General features: G+C 40.8%; 2 protein-coding genes across 2 annotated transcripts; both read left to right on the top strand.

The window, feature by feature from the left end:
- The first annotated feature begins 190 nt into the window (after nt 1-190).
- Nucleotides 191-11,735, top strand: LOC121971805 (BSD domain-containing protein C22A12.14c-like). Its single transcript, XM_042523253.1, has 2 exons — nt 191-1,754; nt 11,512-11,735. Exon 1 carries the CDS (start codon nt 236-238, stop codon nt 1,745-1,747), a length of 1,512 nt encoding a protein of 503 aa, XP_042379187.1. The 5' UTR covers nt 191-235; the 3' UTR covers nt 1,748-1,754; nt 11,512-11,735.
- Nucleotides 11,736-14,094: 2,359 nt separating this feature from the next.
- Nucleotides 14,095-15,321, top strand: LOC121973825 (skin secretory protein xP2-like). Its single transcript, XM_042525174.1, has 2 exons — nt 14,095-14,977; nt 15,068-15,321. Exons 1-2 carry the CDS (start codon nt 14,369-14,371, stop codon nt 15,149-15,151), a joined length of 693 nt encoding a protein of 230 aa, XP_042381108.1. The 5' UTR covers nt 14,095-14,368; the 3' UTR covers nt 15,152-15,321.
- The last annotated feature ends 2,546 nt before the right edge of the window (nt 15,322-17,867 follow it).

The following is a 17,867-nucleotide window of genomic DNA, read 5'->3' as shown; positions in this document are numbered from 1 at the left end:
TACTTATATCCGGGGGGGGTTAAGTGTAGTTTTTTAAATAGAGGGGGGCAAAATGTAACCTGCTATAAAATACAAAGGGGTTTAAAATTATTAATCTTTTTTTTAATTTATAAAACATTTTCAATTTTAATATTGTCAAAATGTTAAAATTATAATATATATATTTTAAATCCAATAAATTCTTACCGTACAAGGACGCCGGTCGCACCGCAGGTGACGCGAGAGATCTGTCGCCATGGATTTCTTCAAGTCCGTCTTCGCGTCCGATCCGGCGACCACCCCGCAGAATGAATCTCCGTCGGAATCACCCAGCCGCCTTCCGGAAGCTAACGAGACAGGCGGCAACAGCGGTTGGAGAGGGCTCATCAAGACCTTCGCCACCAAGTCCGAGTCGGTGATTCAGACCTACCGCCGGGATCTGGAGGAGTTCGGGTCCGGCCTCAAGAAGGAGACGGAGGCGCTTCGGGAGGTCGCATCGCAAGCGGTGCGCCACCTCCCAGATTCGCTGGAGGCTCGTGCCTCCGCCGCCCAGGAATCGCTCGAGTCCGTCGGCCAGGTCATCGACGAGTTCGGCGGCTCCGTCTGGCGGGGGACGGAAGAGTTGATCTCGCAGGGTAAGGCATCTATCCTGGCGATGGAGGGCGAGGGCAGCGGCAGCGACCGCGACCGGTACTCTTCCGATCATGGGCAGCAGAGCGGGACCCCTGCTTCGATGAGGTACAGCCGGTTCGAGGTGCAGGTCGTCGCGATCCAGTCCGACATGAATACCTTCTCAGAGGAGCCGGAGGATGTCCAGGGTTTCAATAATTGGAAGTTGGGATTTGATTTGGCTACGAAAGAGGATGAGATCGAGAAGCTGTGCTTCGAGAATGGGGCGCTGGAGGGATTTCTCGAGAAGCTGGTGCCGCGATCGATGGATTACGAGACCTTCTGGCTCCGCTATTACTATCGTGTCCACAAGCTCAAGCAAGCAGAGGATGCAAGGGCAAAGCTTGTCAAAAGGGTAATTTCAGGGGATGAAGAGGAGGATTTGAGCTGGGAAGTGGGTGATGATGACCAAAGTGATGAAGAAAGTAAGAACGACGACGACAAGAAAGGGAGGGACTTCAGGCAGGCTAACGAAAAGAAAGTGGAAGTAAAGAAGGATGAGATTGTCAAGATGGAGCAGAAAGACCAAATGAACAATGAGCCTATTCCAAGCGTGAAAAATGTGGAGGTATCTCAGGTTCAAGACTTGGATGCTTCGAACAAAAATGACAATGGTGCGACTTCAGATTCAGCAAATGCAGATGAGAGTCAGAAGAATAAGGAGATCCGAAAAGAAGATACTAAATCTGAGCTTGTCAGGGTAGAGAAACATGCCGAGGTTTCTCAAGTCGACAAATTGGAAGCTTCAACAGAAAATGTTGATGAGACTTCCAATTTGGAAAAGCAATCGAAGTCTGAATTTGCAGGTGATGGCATAAGCTTAAGGTCAGATGATAAGACAGAGCAAAGAGGGAAGGTGGATACTGGTGAGTCAGTCGAGGACAGCAGCCATTACTTTGGCTCAAGCCAACCTTCTGCGCAGGAGGAAGATCTTGAGTGGGATGAGATTGAGAATCTTGGTGAACATGATGAGACAAAATCTGCTGAGACTAGCGTAAGCCCTCTAAATCGAGATTTGCGCAAGAGGCCCATTGTTGTCGAAGAAGATGAGGATCTGAGTTGGGATATTGAAGATGATGACGAGCCTACCAAACCTTGAGTTGAAGGTATATTATACTGATTAGAGTTAATGGTTATCTTCTTTCTCTGTGACTGTTGAATGCTTAGCTGCTTTTGTTTAATTATTGAAATTGTTTCTCTTATAGTCAACTTGATACCTATGATTTGGAGCAGTTATCTTAGGCATCCTTGGTGCTTTCATCTACTTTTTGTCCAAATTGTCTGCTTGAAAGTGCAAACTGTTGGATTTTTGTTTCATGTCGTCCCTCTGAAAAATTTGTCCATGTTTATTATGTTCACTGTTTATGACCAAATTGCTAATTTGAAACACACTGTTTCTTTTTCACTTGTCAATTCATTGGAATTCATTTCTGCCTATTTTAGAGCATTATCAATTACGATGATGATGATGACAATGGGCATGCTTCAACTATATATGTTTTCACCCTTCAATTTTGACTGCACTGTATAAAGTATGTTTTCAGTTTTAATTTTACTGTCTCTGTGAAGTAAATTATAGATTTCCCATTTTGTTTAACATAACCTATGCAATTTGTAAAAGAGAAAGAGCCTATATATTTCTCCACACCATAATCCACTTACATGTAGGTATTTATATACATAAGGAGGGAAAGAGAATCCTATAATTATGGTATGTCTATTAATCAAAATCCCTAAAATTAAGCTAATCTAAATCAATCATAATCCCTACAATTACGGGAATCTTTGTAAGTATTCAACACTCTCCCTCAAGTTGGAGCATATATGTCAATTATATTCAGCTTGTCACAAAGTTCCAAGAATAATTTTCGTCCTGATGCTTTAGTGAAGACATCGACAACTTGGTTGGATGATGATGTGAATGGAGTGACAATTTTCTAGCTCGTTATACATTCACGAATAAAGTGACAGTCAATCTCAATATGTTTTGTACTCTAATGAATAACTGGGTTACTTGCAATGTTAATAGCTGCTTAATTATCACAATACATTGGCAGTGGTTCATGGTAGGTGAACCCTAATTCTTCAAGAAGATTCTTCAGCCGTAACATCTCAGTTACAGAGTGAGCTTGTACTCAGCCTCGGCAGTCGGCCTAGCAACAACAGTTTGTTTCTTATTTCGCCATGTTGCTAGATTTTCCTTTACATAAGTGCAATATTCAAAAGTGAACCGTTTGTTGGTCTTAGATCCAGCTTAGTTGATATTAGAATAAGCTTCGATCTTTATGTGCCAATTTCTCTTAAATGATAATCCTTTACTTAAGAATCCTGATAGCGACATCCTAGTGAACTTACTTTGGCTTATCCATAAAACGACTGATTATTTCAACTGCAAAAGAGATGTCAGGTCTTGTTACTGTTAAGTAGATGAGTTTCCCAACCATCTATATTTTGCCTTATCCTCAAAGAACTCTTCAGTATCAACCCAAACACTTAAATTGATATCCATAGGTGTATCGACCGTCTTCGTTCCAAGCAATCCAGTTTCTTTGTGTAAATCTGTAGCATACTTCTATTGGCATAATGAAACTCTAGATTTGTTGTGAGCAATTTTAACTCCCAAGAAATACATAGGAGGTCTCATATCCCTCATCACAGTGTTGCTGCAAATACTTCTTAGTTTCGTCTATCCCAGATATATCATTGTTAGATATTAGGATGCCATCAACATAAACAATAAGAATGATAATCTCATTCGTTCTATGTCGTACAAACATAGAATGATCCGATTTGCACTGTTTAAAGCTGACAACACTGATTATATTATTAAATATATTAAACTAGGCTCTAGGGCTTTGTTTAAGACCATAAATAGTTTCTTTAAGCTTGTAAACCATAGTAGCATTCTCTCCCGAGCAAGATACCCTGGAGGTTGCTCCATAAACACGGTCTCATGCAAATCACCATAAAGAAAGACATTCTTCACATCTAGCTAATACATTGGCTTAAATTGATTGACAGCCAAGGAGAATCGAACTCTAATAGAATTCAGGCGAGCAATAGGAGAGAACGTCTCAAAGTAATCAACACCATAAATCTGTGTAAATCCTTTGGCCACCAAACGAGCTTTGTATCGATCAACAGTACCGTCAGCTTTAAATTTTAGAGAAAACGCTAGACAACAATATCAACAGAAGGTGGTGCAACCATCATCTCCTAAGTACCACGAGAGATAAGGGCGGACTTTCCTCATCCATTACAATTCGCCAAGCCGAGTGTTGATAAGCCTTGGAGTAGGAAGTTGGAACTTCTGTAGATGATAGAGAAACAGCAAGAGCACGGAATGTAGGACCAAGGTAATCAAACGAAATATGATTAGACAAAGGATGAGTAGCGCAAGATCGAATACCTTAGTAATAGGCAGATCAATATTGGAGGGGCCATCAGGATCTACAGGAAGAGGAGGTGAGGAACATGAATATGGTTCTGGCTGAGCTCTCCTCGTGTACAGCTGCAATGGTTTAGGAGAAGAAGCATTTGTAGTGGGAGATATGGATTTGTGGGATAGGTAACGGATGAGATGCTTAATGTATCATGTGACTGAGCTACGAAAAAGTATGGTTGGAACTCAAAAAAACGTAACATCAGCACAAGTGTAAATGTGTTTTTGTAAGTGGGTCAAGACAACATTATCTTTTTTGTGTGCAAGAATATCCAAGCAAGATGCATTTAATAGAGCGAGAAGACAACTTATCCAAACGAGAAGAAATCATGAACAAAACACAACTAAATATGCGAGGAGGGACAGGAAAAAGAGATTTGTCAAGATGAAGACAAGAGAAGGGGATATCCCCATGCAACACAATAGGAGGCATCCTATTTATGAGAAAGCAAGCTGTCAGTACAACATCATCCCACAAAAACTTAAGAACATACATGTGACAAACAAGAGTATGAGTTTTGCATTCAATAACTTTATTTTGTTGGGAAGTGTATGAACAAGAGGATTGATTTATTTCATGAGACTTACAGAATATAAGCAGTCTTATGAGTGAACTCAAGTGCATTATCAGTACGAAGAATGCGCAAGGCAATCGAATTTTGAGTTTTTATTTCGTTATAAAATGATGTTAACATCTCAGAAACCTCACTCCTATTTTTGAGTAAATATAACCAAGTCATGCAAGAATAATCTTCAACAAAAAATATAAAATACTAAAAACCTCCTCTCGACTCAACTCTACTAGGCTCCCAAACATCACAATGAACAAGTTCAAAAGCAAAAGAACTACGTTTATCAACTTTAGAAGGAAAAAAAGTATGATGGTGTTTGTCGAACTCATAGGACTCGCACTAGAAATCAGTAGACGGAACGGGAACGAAACTTTTGAGAGGGGAAGAAGATGGGTGACCTAGACGACAATGCCACCGATAAGGAGACACAGTTGTTGAGAGTGCCTGGGAACTTACAGGTGTAATCGAATCCAGATAGTATAGACCATCACTCTCATATCCTCCACCAATTATCCTCTTCATGTGCAAGTCCTGAATAATATAATAGGATGGATAAAAATATACTAAACAGTTGTGAGCTTTTGTTAGCTGTCTTATGGACAGTAAATAACTCTGCTCGTAATTGGAGAATAGGTGTCATTGGCTAGACGAACAGGGAATAAAAATGAGGAAACAAAAGAGGAAAAGAAAATAGACTTGTTACCTGTAATATGAGCAAACATACCAGAATTCAGCATCCAAGACTTATCACGAGACATAGCAAATGCACCTAGAGAGGATGAGGCAGCAGTGGCTGAGGGAATGCTAGCAGAAGAGAGAAGTAATTTCTCATAATCAATACGAGAAACAAAGACCATATCATCATGACCGCTAGTGTCTGGTGATGAAGTCAATAGTTCAGTAGATGCATTATTAGTCTAGTCAGGCTTACCAAACTTCGTCCAACACTTCTTGGAGGCATAGTGGGAGCAGCCACAGTGAACATACGAACGACTACTCCTAGTGGTATCAGTTCCACGACCACGACCGCGACTACTATTACGACCTCGAAAGAACCCACAACCGCGAGCAGTCATAGCCAAGTGTCGGAAGAGGAGGAAAAACTGTTGGTGCAACATTCCTCAGGTCAAGGTTGACCTGGTTGACCAAGCTTGAGTCTTGGTTTGGATTTCGATGTTTGACAATGCAAGGTTGATTGAAGAAGAGTCAAGTAGGTCAAGGATGACCGGATACTTGACTGGGAAGTCCTAACTGGGATGTTAGGCAGGAGGAAAATCCTGGTGAGTGAAGCCAGGTGAAAGACCTAGTGAGTGAAGCTAGGCAACTGGGAAGTCCTAGTGAGTGAAGCTAGGCAGGAGAAAAATCCTGGTGAGTGAAGCCAGGTGAAAGACCTAGTGAGTGAATCTAGGCAATTGGGAAAGTCCTGGTGAGTGAAGCCAGGCAAGAGAAATCCAGATGGGTCAAGGTTGACCAGACATCTGGTGAGAGTCTAAGTAGGTCAAAGGGATTGACCACTTGGCACGAAGAAGAAAAGTCCAAGTAGGTCTTAGGGGTGACCGGATACTTGGCAAGAAGAGAAAAATCCAAGTGGGTGAAGGATTGACCGGACACTGGTGAGAGAGTCCTAGCTGGTCAAGGGTGACCGGATGCTAGGTCTTATGTACCAACAAGTCATGGTTGACTAGATGTTGGTTTAGGGGCTTTGGGCTTGGTTTTGGACAAAAATCAGATCCGGATTGATTAGCCGATTGATCCAAAGAGTTTGGATTGATCCGTGGATTGATCCGAAGGTTTGGATTGATCCGTGGATCGATCCAGAGATCCGATCGATCCACCGATCGATCCAGATCGATCGATCCACCGATCGATCCGGTGAGTCCTCGCGAAAACCCCTCCGGATCGATCGGTGGATCGATCAGAGGTCCCAATCGATCGATGGATCGATTGGGGGCCCTCCGCGATAAGCGCCGGATCGATCCGTGGATCGATCCGAAGTTTTTCAGCAGCACTGGATCGATCCGTGGATCGATCCAAAGCCTCCCCGATCGATTGGGAGCATTCCAATCGATCGGGATTCGACCGTTAGCGTCGATTTAAGCCGCAGGCGTTCATTTCCTTCAGTAGCACTTCACCGATTCATTCCAGATTCATCACAGCTCCTCCCCAGCACTCTCTAAGCTCCTCACCGCCAGTTCTTGAAGGTTCTTGGAGGTTCATCCAAGTCAAGAGGTGAGTTGTAACGAGAAGAAGAAGAAGCTAGGGTTTTTACTGCATCTCTTGTAAGCTTTTGCTTATTCGTTACTACCCTTTCTTCTACTTGTATTGAGAGTCTTGTAGGGCTTCTCCGCCTTCGGTAGTTACCGAAAAGGAGTGTTTATTAGTGGAGGTGTGTGTGTGTGCGTGGATCCTTGGACTAGTCACCTCTTGTGAGGTGGATACCAAGTAAAATCCTATTGTTAGCATTGTTGTAGTTTGTTTCTTTGTATTCCGCTGCGCATCACTTTGAAGAAACAAGCAACGAAGCTCGACAAGCACACGCGAAGCTATTCACCCCCCCTCTAGCTACTTTTCGGTCCTAACAAAAACTAGTGTCAGGACGACCCGTGGTCACACGAAGAACCCAAAGCAGAAAAGGACGTCGGCACAGTAATCGACAACATAGGGCGTCGGTGCCGAAATCGACAGAAAAGGACATTGATGCTGAAATCAGCTGCACAGGGCGTCAGACACCAAAATCGGAATTAAAGGACGTCGGCATTGAAATAGGCAAAACATGACATCAGCGATAATCCGCTTACATGTAGATATTTATATAGATAAAGAGGGAAAGAGGATCATATAATTATGGTATGTCTATCAATCATTGATTACAATCCATCACAATCCTTATATTCAAGCTAATCAAATCAATCATAATTCTTACAATTAAGGGAATCTTCGAAAGTATTCAACACAATTCATAGCAACCGTTGCTTATGCCATCTAAAAGTATTATATGTTTGAGTGTTAGTCATCATGTGATATGCATTTATTCAAGTAAACTCCCAACAGATTCTACATTGCCTGTGTACTGCTTACATTCTATGATCTGGACGTAATCTGATCCTAATTCTAGCTTGGACTAATAAATGTTAGTAGAAAATTCTTAAGTTGTTTTTCCTTCCTAAGTACACATTATTTGTATATGGGACTTAGATTCATGCATGATTTATTTTCCAGTTTCAGTCATCAATCTAATATTACGGTTTCTGCTTATTAGGCATTTACTCAGATGGAGAAATTTCTAAAATTAAAAACAAATTATAATGGCAAGCAGGTTTTCACAATGACTCATCATCATAATTATGCTACAGACAATGCCATGTGCCTTGTTTGCCATAGTATCAATGTTTGATCCCCAGTCTTACACATATTTTGCCAATTAACTTCCTTGAGGAACAAGTTATTTCTCAATAATACATAGCAAAACTAGTATGCAAATAAAATCAGGATACTTCAGCTCCTATATCGATGTTTGGTTCAAGGAATTGGTCAACAGATGAAAACAGTGATGCTTAGGGTATGCCATAAAGTAGAAATGGCATAGGAATATTTACTTTGTAGTTTGGCTGAAGGAATGAAATTAGATATTTTGTACCTCATTCCTGTCTTTGGCCTTCAAGAATTGTATAATTAATAATCAGAAGACGGATGACTTCAGTGGATAAATGGTAAAACATCAAACCTGATAAGACTATGGTTTAGGATGCTGGGAAAATAACTAAGACACTGAAAAATAACTAAGTTGGAACAAGAAAATAATTATATATAGAACTTAAATTCTATGATGATTGTTTTCTTCGTCAAGGAAAGCTATCCTTTGATAGCCCGATCACTATGAAAATCTTATTTGTGACAGTTTGTCTAAACATTTTGTTTGACAGTGGCATCAAGTAATAATAATTTTACCCGACAAGTTTAGTCAGTGGCTTTCATAGAAATTAATGTATTTATGGTAAAGTATAACCAAATTTTATTTCCATTCTACTTAAATTTTATTTTTATTTTGAAATTTCCTGTGTTGTAAGAGCTGTACATTTTTTTAATACAGTGTTTTAGGTGTTTATATACTGTTTTAAGATAGATTTATTTCTTGATTGAGGTGAAAGATATTCTCCTGATTTTATGGAGAATAACTCATCTCTCTACAAAATAACAGCATATGAGGCATGCATTTTATTATTGCTGTATATACCCACAGGTTTTCATCTTTTTATTAAAGAGATTAATGGAATAAAATCTTTGTGGTACACAGCATCAGTCTGGGGCATTCCTTCCTAAACATACTGTACAATGATCCACTTTCTTCATGTTTTATGGACAGTGAAGTTAAAAGTGAAACCTCCAATCTTATTTTTGATTCTATACTGTAATGTCACACCAAATCTGTGTTTCTGAAAGTATTATACTTCCTATCACTGATCATAAATTTATCAATCATAGTTTCAACCATTGGTCCCATTCCATGATGATCTTTGTTCATGGTAAAGTCAAGAAAGACTATCTGATAGGAGCTTCTGTGCAACCATAAAAGTTAGCCCGTCGTCGTACCTGGAACGGGTAGAATGACATGGTGATCTGCTGGCTTCTAAACTCATTACAAAGATTGCTAAGGATATCTGAGATGCAACTGATGAGACATACCCTAATGAGGATAACACCCCTGCTATCTTTGAGATTAAAACATTTTACAAGAGCTTAACCAAGGAAACCCAATGCTTACAGATTATTTCAATATGCTTTCACCATATTGGCAACAAATAGACATGTTAGAGGATGTTAATTGGAATTGTTATAATACAGGAACTGTACAAACATATTCAGGAAAAAGCTCTAAACATTTCTCATGGGGACTAAATCGGGATCTTGATGAAGTTAGGGGAAGGGTTCTGAATATCTAAGCTCTGACCGGTTAGGTTTCTGCTGACTAAGAATAGGGAAACCCAAAGAAAATTCATGTTAGGTTCTCCGTTTATTTAGTCAGACACTGAGAGTTCTGCTCTGGCAACCCAAGGACCTCAATCTAATTTTGCCCGAGGAGCAACAACCAAATAACCAAAACACTTAGTGAAGAAACAATTGTCCCTGGTGCGATCATTTAAAGAGAACAGAATGCAGAAATAAACATACTGGAATACTCATGGGATGCTAGTTAATTTGAAATCTTCTTGTCCTTCTCAAGACAGAGTAGAACCAATGTTGCTGGCGCTGAATTCCATATGTCCTTAGAATCAAGTCCATTCAATAAAGAACAAATGGAAATGCTACAAGATGCTTCAAGCTTTGGTACAAAGTGTTCAATAATACTCTTCTGGGACCAGTTCAGTAACAATGACACAGAAAGGTAATGAGAGAAAATAAGGAGAGAGAGTGTGATAGGAGAGATTGAGAAAAGAAAAAGTATAATAAGAGAGAGTGTGTTGAGAGAGAAAGTATGATGGGAAAAATGAAGAGAAGGAAAGTGTGATGAGAGAAAATGAGGAGAGAGAGTGTGATAAGAAAAAATAAGGAGAGTGTGTGATGAGAGAGAAAATAGAGAGAAAATGGTAGAGAATATGTGATGAGAAAGAATGAGGAGAGAGTGTGATTAAAGAGAATGAAGAGAGAGAAAGTATGATGAGATAAAATATGGAGAGAATTGTAAGAGAGATTGAGGAGAGAGAAAGTATGATGAGAGAGAGTATGATGAAAAATTATGAGAAGAAAATAATGAGAGAGAGTGTGTGATGAGAGAGAATATAGAGAGAAAATGGTAGAGAATGTGTGATGAGAGAGAATGAGGAGAGAGAAAGTATGTTGAGATAAAATATGGAGAGAGAGTATGGTAAGAGAGATTGAGGAGAGAGAAAGTATGATGAGCGAGAAAGTATGAACGAAAAATAAAGAGAGAGAAAATAATGAGAAAGATAGAGTGTGTGATGAGAGAGAATACAGAGAGAAAATGGTAGAGAATGTATGATGAGAGAAAATGAGGAGAGAGAAAATAATGAGAAAGATAGAGTGTGTGATGAGAGAGAATACAAAGAGAAAATGGTAGAGAATGTATGATGAGAGAAAATGAGGAGAGAGAAAGTATGTTGAGAGAGAAAATGTGATGATAGAATGAGGAGAGAAAAAGTATGATGAGAGAGAATAAAGAGAGAGAATGAAATGAAAGAAAAATTGAACAAATATACTAAGGGTTTTTTCGTCCAAAACTTAATTCTTATTCTTATTCTCATTCCATCAAAACCCAAGGGAGAGGATGAGTTTCATCCATACCCAAATTTTTATGTTTCATTCCAAAATTTTGATTTCATTCCCATCAACCAAATACAAGGTTTGGGAATGAATCCATTCCTTCATTCCCAAACCTCTAAACCAAACGTCACCTTAAAGAGAACAGAATGCAGAAATAAAATAAACATACTGGAATATTCATGGGATGCTAGTTAATTTGAAATCTACAAGATGCTTCAAGCTTTGGTACAAAGTGTTCAATAATACTCTTCTGGGACCAGTTCAGTAACAATGGCACAGAAAGGTAATGCTTTCACAATTCAGTGCCGAGAAAGGAAGGAAAAGAAGTTCTGGATCAGTGATTCAGGACCTCCAGTCATATTACTAAAAACATTTTAGTGTTTGATGAATACATTCTGTGTTCCAATGGTGCCATTGTTCAGATTGCAGATGGGTCTTTTCCTCTTGTGACTTTTATCGAAGGATATAAGTTTGATTTTGTGTTGTTTATCCCAGTTTTTGCCGGTAAGCAAGCTTATAGAAGATTTGAATTGCATTTCTAATTTCTTTCCACATTTGTGTGAATTTCAGGTTCTGAACTTGGGAAGACTATTGGCAGTACTAAGTTGAACGCAGACCTTTACCTTCGGAGAGTGATGTGTCCCTATTAGACAACACCAAAAATTTCCCGTATGGTTTCCTGCCAAAATAAGAAATATAATGACGGAGCGGAACTACAGGTTACGGCATTTAAATTTCTTGTACTTGTAAAAAATGTTTCCCTCGATCAATAAAGACTGGATTTTCAATATGAAGTGTGTCAATTGTCTTAACATGTCCAAAGTTCATATCCTCATTAATCCTTTTTAAGTCCTCTCATCCTTGGTGACATTGTTCATAGTGATGTTTAAGGACTATCTAGGATTAGCAATTGTGTTAACATGTTCTTGATGTGTTTATCAAGTATGCAAGGACTTGTCATACTGCACATGGTGCTGATTGACGTGTGCTCAATAGATCGAAGGGCTAAAATGAGTGTTAGATCCTTGAAGGAGCTTGGAGGACACTATAGGGAAAGAAACATTGGGAGGTTGCGCATGCAATCATGGAGATTGTGTGCCTGATGGCCTACGAGGATTGGTACAAGGACTTTGAGGCGCAAAGAATTGGATAACATGGAGTAAGCTTAGAGTGGTTGATGCAATCAATCAACAAGAGATTTGACTTGAGGTGGATTTTAGGTTGGCTTAAAATAAGATGAACTACAAGGTATGGAGGACTATATTTTGTGTAGCTAGCTAGCTCGAGGAACTGAGTGCATTTGATGTGTTGTAGGTTTAACATGTAGTGGACTCTAAGATGAGGAGCATTGGACGATAAAAACTAATCTATTGAGCATTGGATTAAAATCAAATTGATCAAACTGAACTATCTAAAATCTAATTCAGGGAACTTCTTTTTTTTTTTTACCAATCAATCAAATTTTACTATTAAAATTAAACAAATACAAAATCGATTAATTTGATCGATAATCAATTTTTTTTTAAAAAAAAATATTATAATTTTTTAATAAAAACTTAATTGAATTAATAAAAATTTAAAATATTTAATATTTTTATTATTTAATAAAAAAATCAATTTAATTGATTTTTTAGAATTCCCATTTAATCAAAATAATTAATTTTTTAAAATAAAAATTGAACTTTTAAATAAAATGAATCAAATTTCTGAATTAATTCAATACGGTTGATTATTTCTATTACTCACCCCTAATTAGAATATGTTGCCGACTAAAAAGTATTCAATAAATAGTCTTTGGCTGCTAATAGTAACAGTTGCTTCATTAATCGACTAGTGGGTGTTGGAATAAACCAGCGATGAATGATTGGAGTCATTAGAGTGCTCATTATAAAACATATTGGGAATCTTTGAGCTAGTTAGGTTGCACAAGAAATTATCAATACTCCTCAAATCAAATGATAACATTGTAAAAGCTTTCAATGGCTTGAATCAAGATTGAAGGCTTCAGCTCAAGCCCTAGCTCGTTATTCTCTCTTTACCTAATTAAGTTATTCTCACTTTATTGTATTTGAGAGAAATGGTTCTTGTAAACCTCTCAAAGCTGGGATATAAGAGATTTTCCCCAATACCTTTATTTTGTAGTGGAGTTGTGAATGCATTGCCCTCTAACAAATCAATAGCATGATGATGCATCTCAAGGTCATAAACTCAAAAGATGTCTGTCAGTATTGAAAGGAGAGGAGGCATATGAGTGAGCGGGTTGTAGTGCAGTTGGATTAAACTAAACTGTAGATCAGAATTACTAGCTAGATATTTTAAAGAGATGTGAGAAGCATGTGCATTCTTTAGGTAGATCTTAAAGGAAGAGGTGCTTTAAGACTTTTCCCATGTGAAGACAAAACCATAGAGCTCAGTAGGTATGTCCTCGAACCTCTTTCTTCCACAGCTCAGTGTGCGTGAGCATGTAGGAACAACAAGAACGAAAAAGGATATTAAGAGAAAAGACCATTTACATATTAAAAAAAAAAAGAAAAAAAGACAACTAAATTTGGGCAATTGATAAAAAGTAGATTTTTTGTTGTTGTTATTGTAAAAAATATTTTATATTGAAAAATATATTAAAAAGTATTGTTTTTATTTTTTTTAAATTACTCTTTCACCTGACTAACACTATTATAATAATTTTTATTGAATTAACAATTTTGATCAAAATTTTTCTAAAATTACTCTACATTGTTTGGAGTAATTTTTTATTAACTTTTTTTTTTACCAATATTGAAGTAATTTTAATTAATATTAAAAAATTGATTAAAATTGATATGACTGGATAAGTAAAGAGATTTAAGAATAAAAAGTTAAAATAAAATCCTTATTTTTTTTTTACACCTATTTTTTATGATAATGAAAATAAAAGTATAAAAATTGCCACACCAATACTGGTAAAAGAAACTCTAAGACTGGTCGGTGGTACCTAACCCAGCAGGATCCATTTCTACCGCGGTTGCCCGTTGCCCGTTGCCCGTTGCCCGTTGCCCGTTGCCCGTTGCCCGTCCAGCAACATCAGCGCAACGGTCACTCTCTAGAGAGAGACGGAGTCGAGTAAATCCGCAACGGTCGGTCAGTGGCAAAAGGCTGAATCGAATATTTGTCCCGGCGCGAGACAAGATTCGTCCCGGCGCGAGGAACGCCAGCCTGCTCTAACCCCACGCCGCATTTAACAACGGCATCCACCTCCCGCTCCCACCCCCTCAAATCCACCGTCCATCTCCCCGAACCCACCAAACCTTCTTCCTCACAGCTGGCGCCCCATGTGCCTTCACGAACACGGCCACTGCTGCTGGGCCCCATCCGTCCCGACGCTACTCTTCATTCTACTTATACGGCTCACGGCTCAGTCCCTTTCACTCCTCCTCCTCCTCCTCCGACGATGGATCGCCGCCCAGCCATCCTCTGTCTCTCGCTCCTCCTCTGCGCCGCTGCGGCGGCCATTCCCGCTAGCGCCCAGTCTCCCGCAGCGGCGCCCTCCAAAGCCGCCACCGCCCCTGCTACCGCCAAAACCACCACTCCCGTCCCCGCCTCCGCCCCCTCCAAACCAGCTCCTGCGCCCACGCAGCCTTCCCCCGTTCCCGCGGCTGCTCCCGCCGCCAAAATCACTACACCGCCTCCAGCCACGGCACCGGAGACGCCCCCGCCAACCGCACCCGCAAATGCCACCGCCCCCGCCACTGCTCCAGCCGCGATGCCGCCGGCTACCTCCCCCGCCGCCGCTGCGACGCCTCCAGCTCCGGTGCCGGTCGCGGCACCCCCCGCGACCTCAGTACCCCCCGCCGCGGCCCCCGTCATCCCCTCCACTCCGGTCCCCGCCGCAGAGTCACCAGTGCCCTCCGAGACACCTGCCCCCGCCGCGAGCAAGCCGAAGAAGAAGAAGAAGAAGGGTAAGAAAGCCGTGGCTCCCGCTCCGAGCTCCCTGGCCCCGCTCGCCGCATCGCCGTCCGACGCTGCCTCTCCTGGACCCAGCGTCGCCGCCGACGAAGTGGTACAGTAGCACTCGAACACATACATAGTAGCACGTAGCTAAAACTCGAAATCAAATCAAAACCATGACGATTGTGCCATCATAATGCAGAACGGAGCGCGCGCAGCGAGCAGCACCATGCTTTCCGGCTCGGCCCTACTCCTTTGGATCGTCGCCATCTTCGCTGCCGTTTGACTGATGTTGCTGTCTGTGACGGTGCTTGATCTGTCGTCCTCGGATTCCGACAGTTTTATTCGCATTTTGGCCCATTAATTTAGCGTATATTGCGTGCACTATGACCGTGACCACGACCAGCTGCTGTATTTATTTATTCACTCAATTGAATTTTTTATTATTTTGTCGGAGGACCATTTGGCATTTTTGGGGCGATGCGCATCTCCACTCACAATTATCATCCACGTGAAGTTAATAAATAAAAAACAATAATTTAAAAAAAATTTATTTTATTAAATTTATATTAAATTTACATTTCTCGTTTTTACTATATCATATAATTTTTTTTATCTTTCTCCGTCTTATATAATATTTAAGAAATAAAATTCTTTCTCAACTATTATAAGAATAGATAAAAGAATTGATATAAAGATTTTTTAATTATCCTATTTGATGAAGCGAAGAAAGGCTCCACTAATAAATCAAAATAAAAGAAAATTGTTGACATAAAGGCTAAAGTTAAAGTAGTCAATAGTCCAGACCCATGAAGTAAACCTATTAAGTTAAGCAGTGGTTATTTGTCCAGCCAGGCGTGACTATCCGGTTGGTCTAGATCATGTTCAAACGATCGCTTTTTGAAAACTCGCGACTAAGACTATAGCGAAGTAGTAATTCTCCCTGTCCACTGCCCCTCGAGCTGAAGGTATGTCCGGTCAAACAAAGGGCAGTCCTTTGACAACAGTACAATCGAAAGGAATGTAGGACAATAACTCTGTTCATTACATCCGGGCTAAGACTACTCGGCCGAGCAGTAGCGGGTCGACCGCATGCGAACCCACCAACTATCTTGTCATATCTGTTCCTGTCTGGAAGCTGAGAAAACGAACCTGCCGGTGTGACGTGTCTGGAAGGTTGACCGCATCCCCATGACCCGGTTGATGATCTGTCCGCTGCGTTGACCAGATCGTCAGAAGTCCTCCTCCGATCAACTGTACCTGCATCCAGCGACCGGGTCGCCCCGGCTTCTGGTACCTCGGTGCTCGAGGCGAATCCCACATATATATGAGCAATCGAATACTAATGACAGAATAGTTAACGAAATGCAGAAAAGGTACGATAACGTACCCTGGCCCAGGGGGGCGCCCTCGGATGGATAGATAAGCTGATCGGGATACTGACCGGGTTGTCGCGACCCTAAATAGTAGGCGAACGTCCGCCTGGTGAGTAGCTAGCTCCAGTGGCTTGGAGCCGAACACGATATGGACCCGTAGGATGATGCACTATCCGACTACAACCTCGGCTCGCAGGCCGAAATACAACAACGGCACGAAAGGCGAACACTCTACCGGCTCGACAAACCTAAGCACGGGAGGTCACTGCCTGGAGGGTCATGGTTGTGGATGAGGTGGTGACGACTGCCGCTGAAGGCGGTGACTACGGTGTTCGATCGGGACGGCTGTGGTAGTCATTGGAGGTATCATCGCGGCTATAGGTGGCATCAAACGTGAAGTCGGTGGAGGCGGCAACAACAGCCGTGTAGGCGACAATGACAACCCCTGGAGAGGGCTCATTGGGAGGCGCGACAAAGGCGGTGCTGTCGGCGGCGGCGCAGGGATAAAGGTGGCGGAGGAGGCGAGGATGGCAGTGGTACAGTGGACGGCGAAGAGAAACCAGAGGGTGTGAATGGCGGGAGGTGGTGATGGCAGAGCTGTGAGGGTGTCTCGGCATGGGCGAACTGGAGGACGGCGGCGCCTGTGGCCCTGTCGGGTGATGCCGTGAGGAGAAAGGAGGGTTGTGGTCGGAATCGCCAGGAGGAGAGGAAGGCAGTGGTGGCCGGCGCCGGCGAGAAGCGAGAAGGGGAGAAAATGCTTCTGTCCCTGCTCCGTTTGGCGACGGCGGCTCTCTCCCACGAACCCAGCCCCCCCTTTTCCAGTGAACCGTGATCTCCCTTTAAAGCCAAAACCTAATTTGATTCCAAATGTCCAAAATGCCCTCCACTTTCCCCCTAATTCCTTCTCTGCCCCTTAATCACATCCATATCAATATCCTTTTAGGAGTTTGTGTCGCTAACAGTAGAGTATGTCAAGCAGGCAAATCGTACTTTAAAAGATTTTAGACTGTCATATCATAGAGTTGCATGTCTACTTAAGGAATGATATCAGAGATATTAAGGAATGATGTTAGAGATAATTTGTGACTTGTCTTTTTCTAGGACGTCTGGGAAAACATGTCTACACTTTGTGATATACGCACAAACACTACAGTGACACTATAAAAGGAGGTTTCCATCTATAGACGGAGGTATGCACAATCTCATTTTCTACACACTTTGATTACAGTTCTCTATCTTTCTAGTCATCGGAAACTGATTTGAATATTGGAGAGCTAATGTCGAAAACCCCTTCCCAATCAAACATTGAAGCTTTTATATCATAGAACAGGTCTTTTTTGCTAACATGTTAGATATAAATTATTATTTATTTTTTTGATAATCTTAAGTAAATAATTAAAATTATCAAGAATAATTTTCAATCAAATGCACTTGAGAGTTCTGGTAGAGTGTAGGATTAGAAAAAATAAAAACAAATAAATAAACAAACAAACATTAGGATAAAAAAATCTCATCAATTATCATTATCGTAAGATACTTTAAATTAAAATAACATCATATATATATATATATATATATATTTTTACTCTAAAACTAGTTTTATTTTTATATTATTATAGTCGTTGC

The sequence above is a fragment of the Zingiber officinale genome, chromosome 4A, assembly GCF_018446385.1.
Source record: "Zingiber officinale cultivar Zhangliang chromosome 4A, Zo_v1.1, whole genome shotgun sequence".
Taxonomy (NCBI): Eukaryota; Viridiplantae; Streptophyta; class Magnoliopsida; order Zingiberales; family Zingiberaceae; genus Zingiber; species Zingiber officinale.
This window is presented reverse-complemented; position numbering and strand designations above follow the sequence as displayed.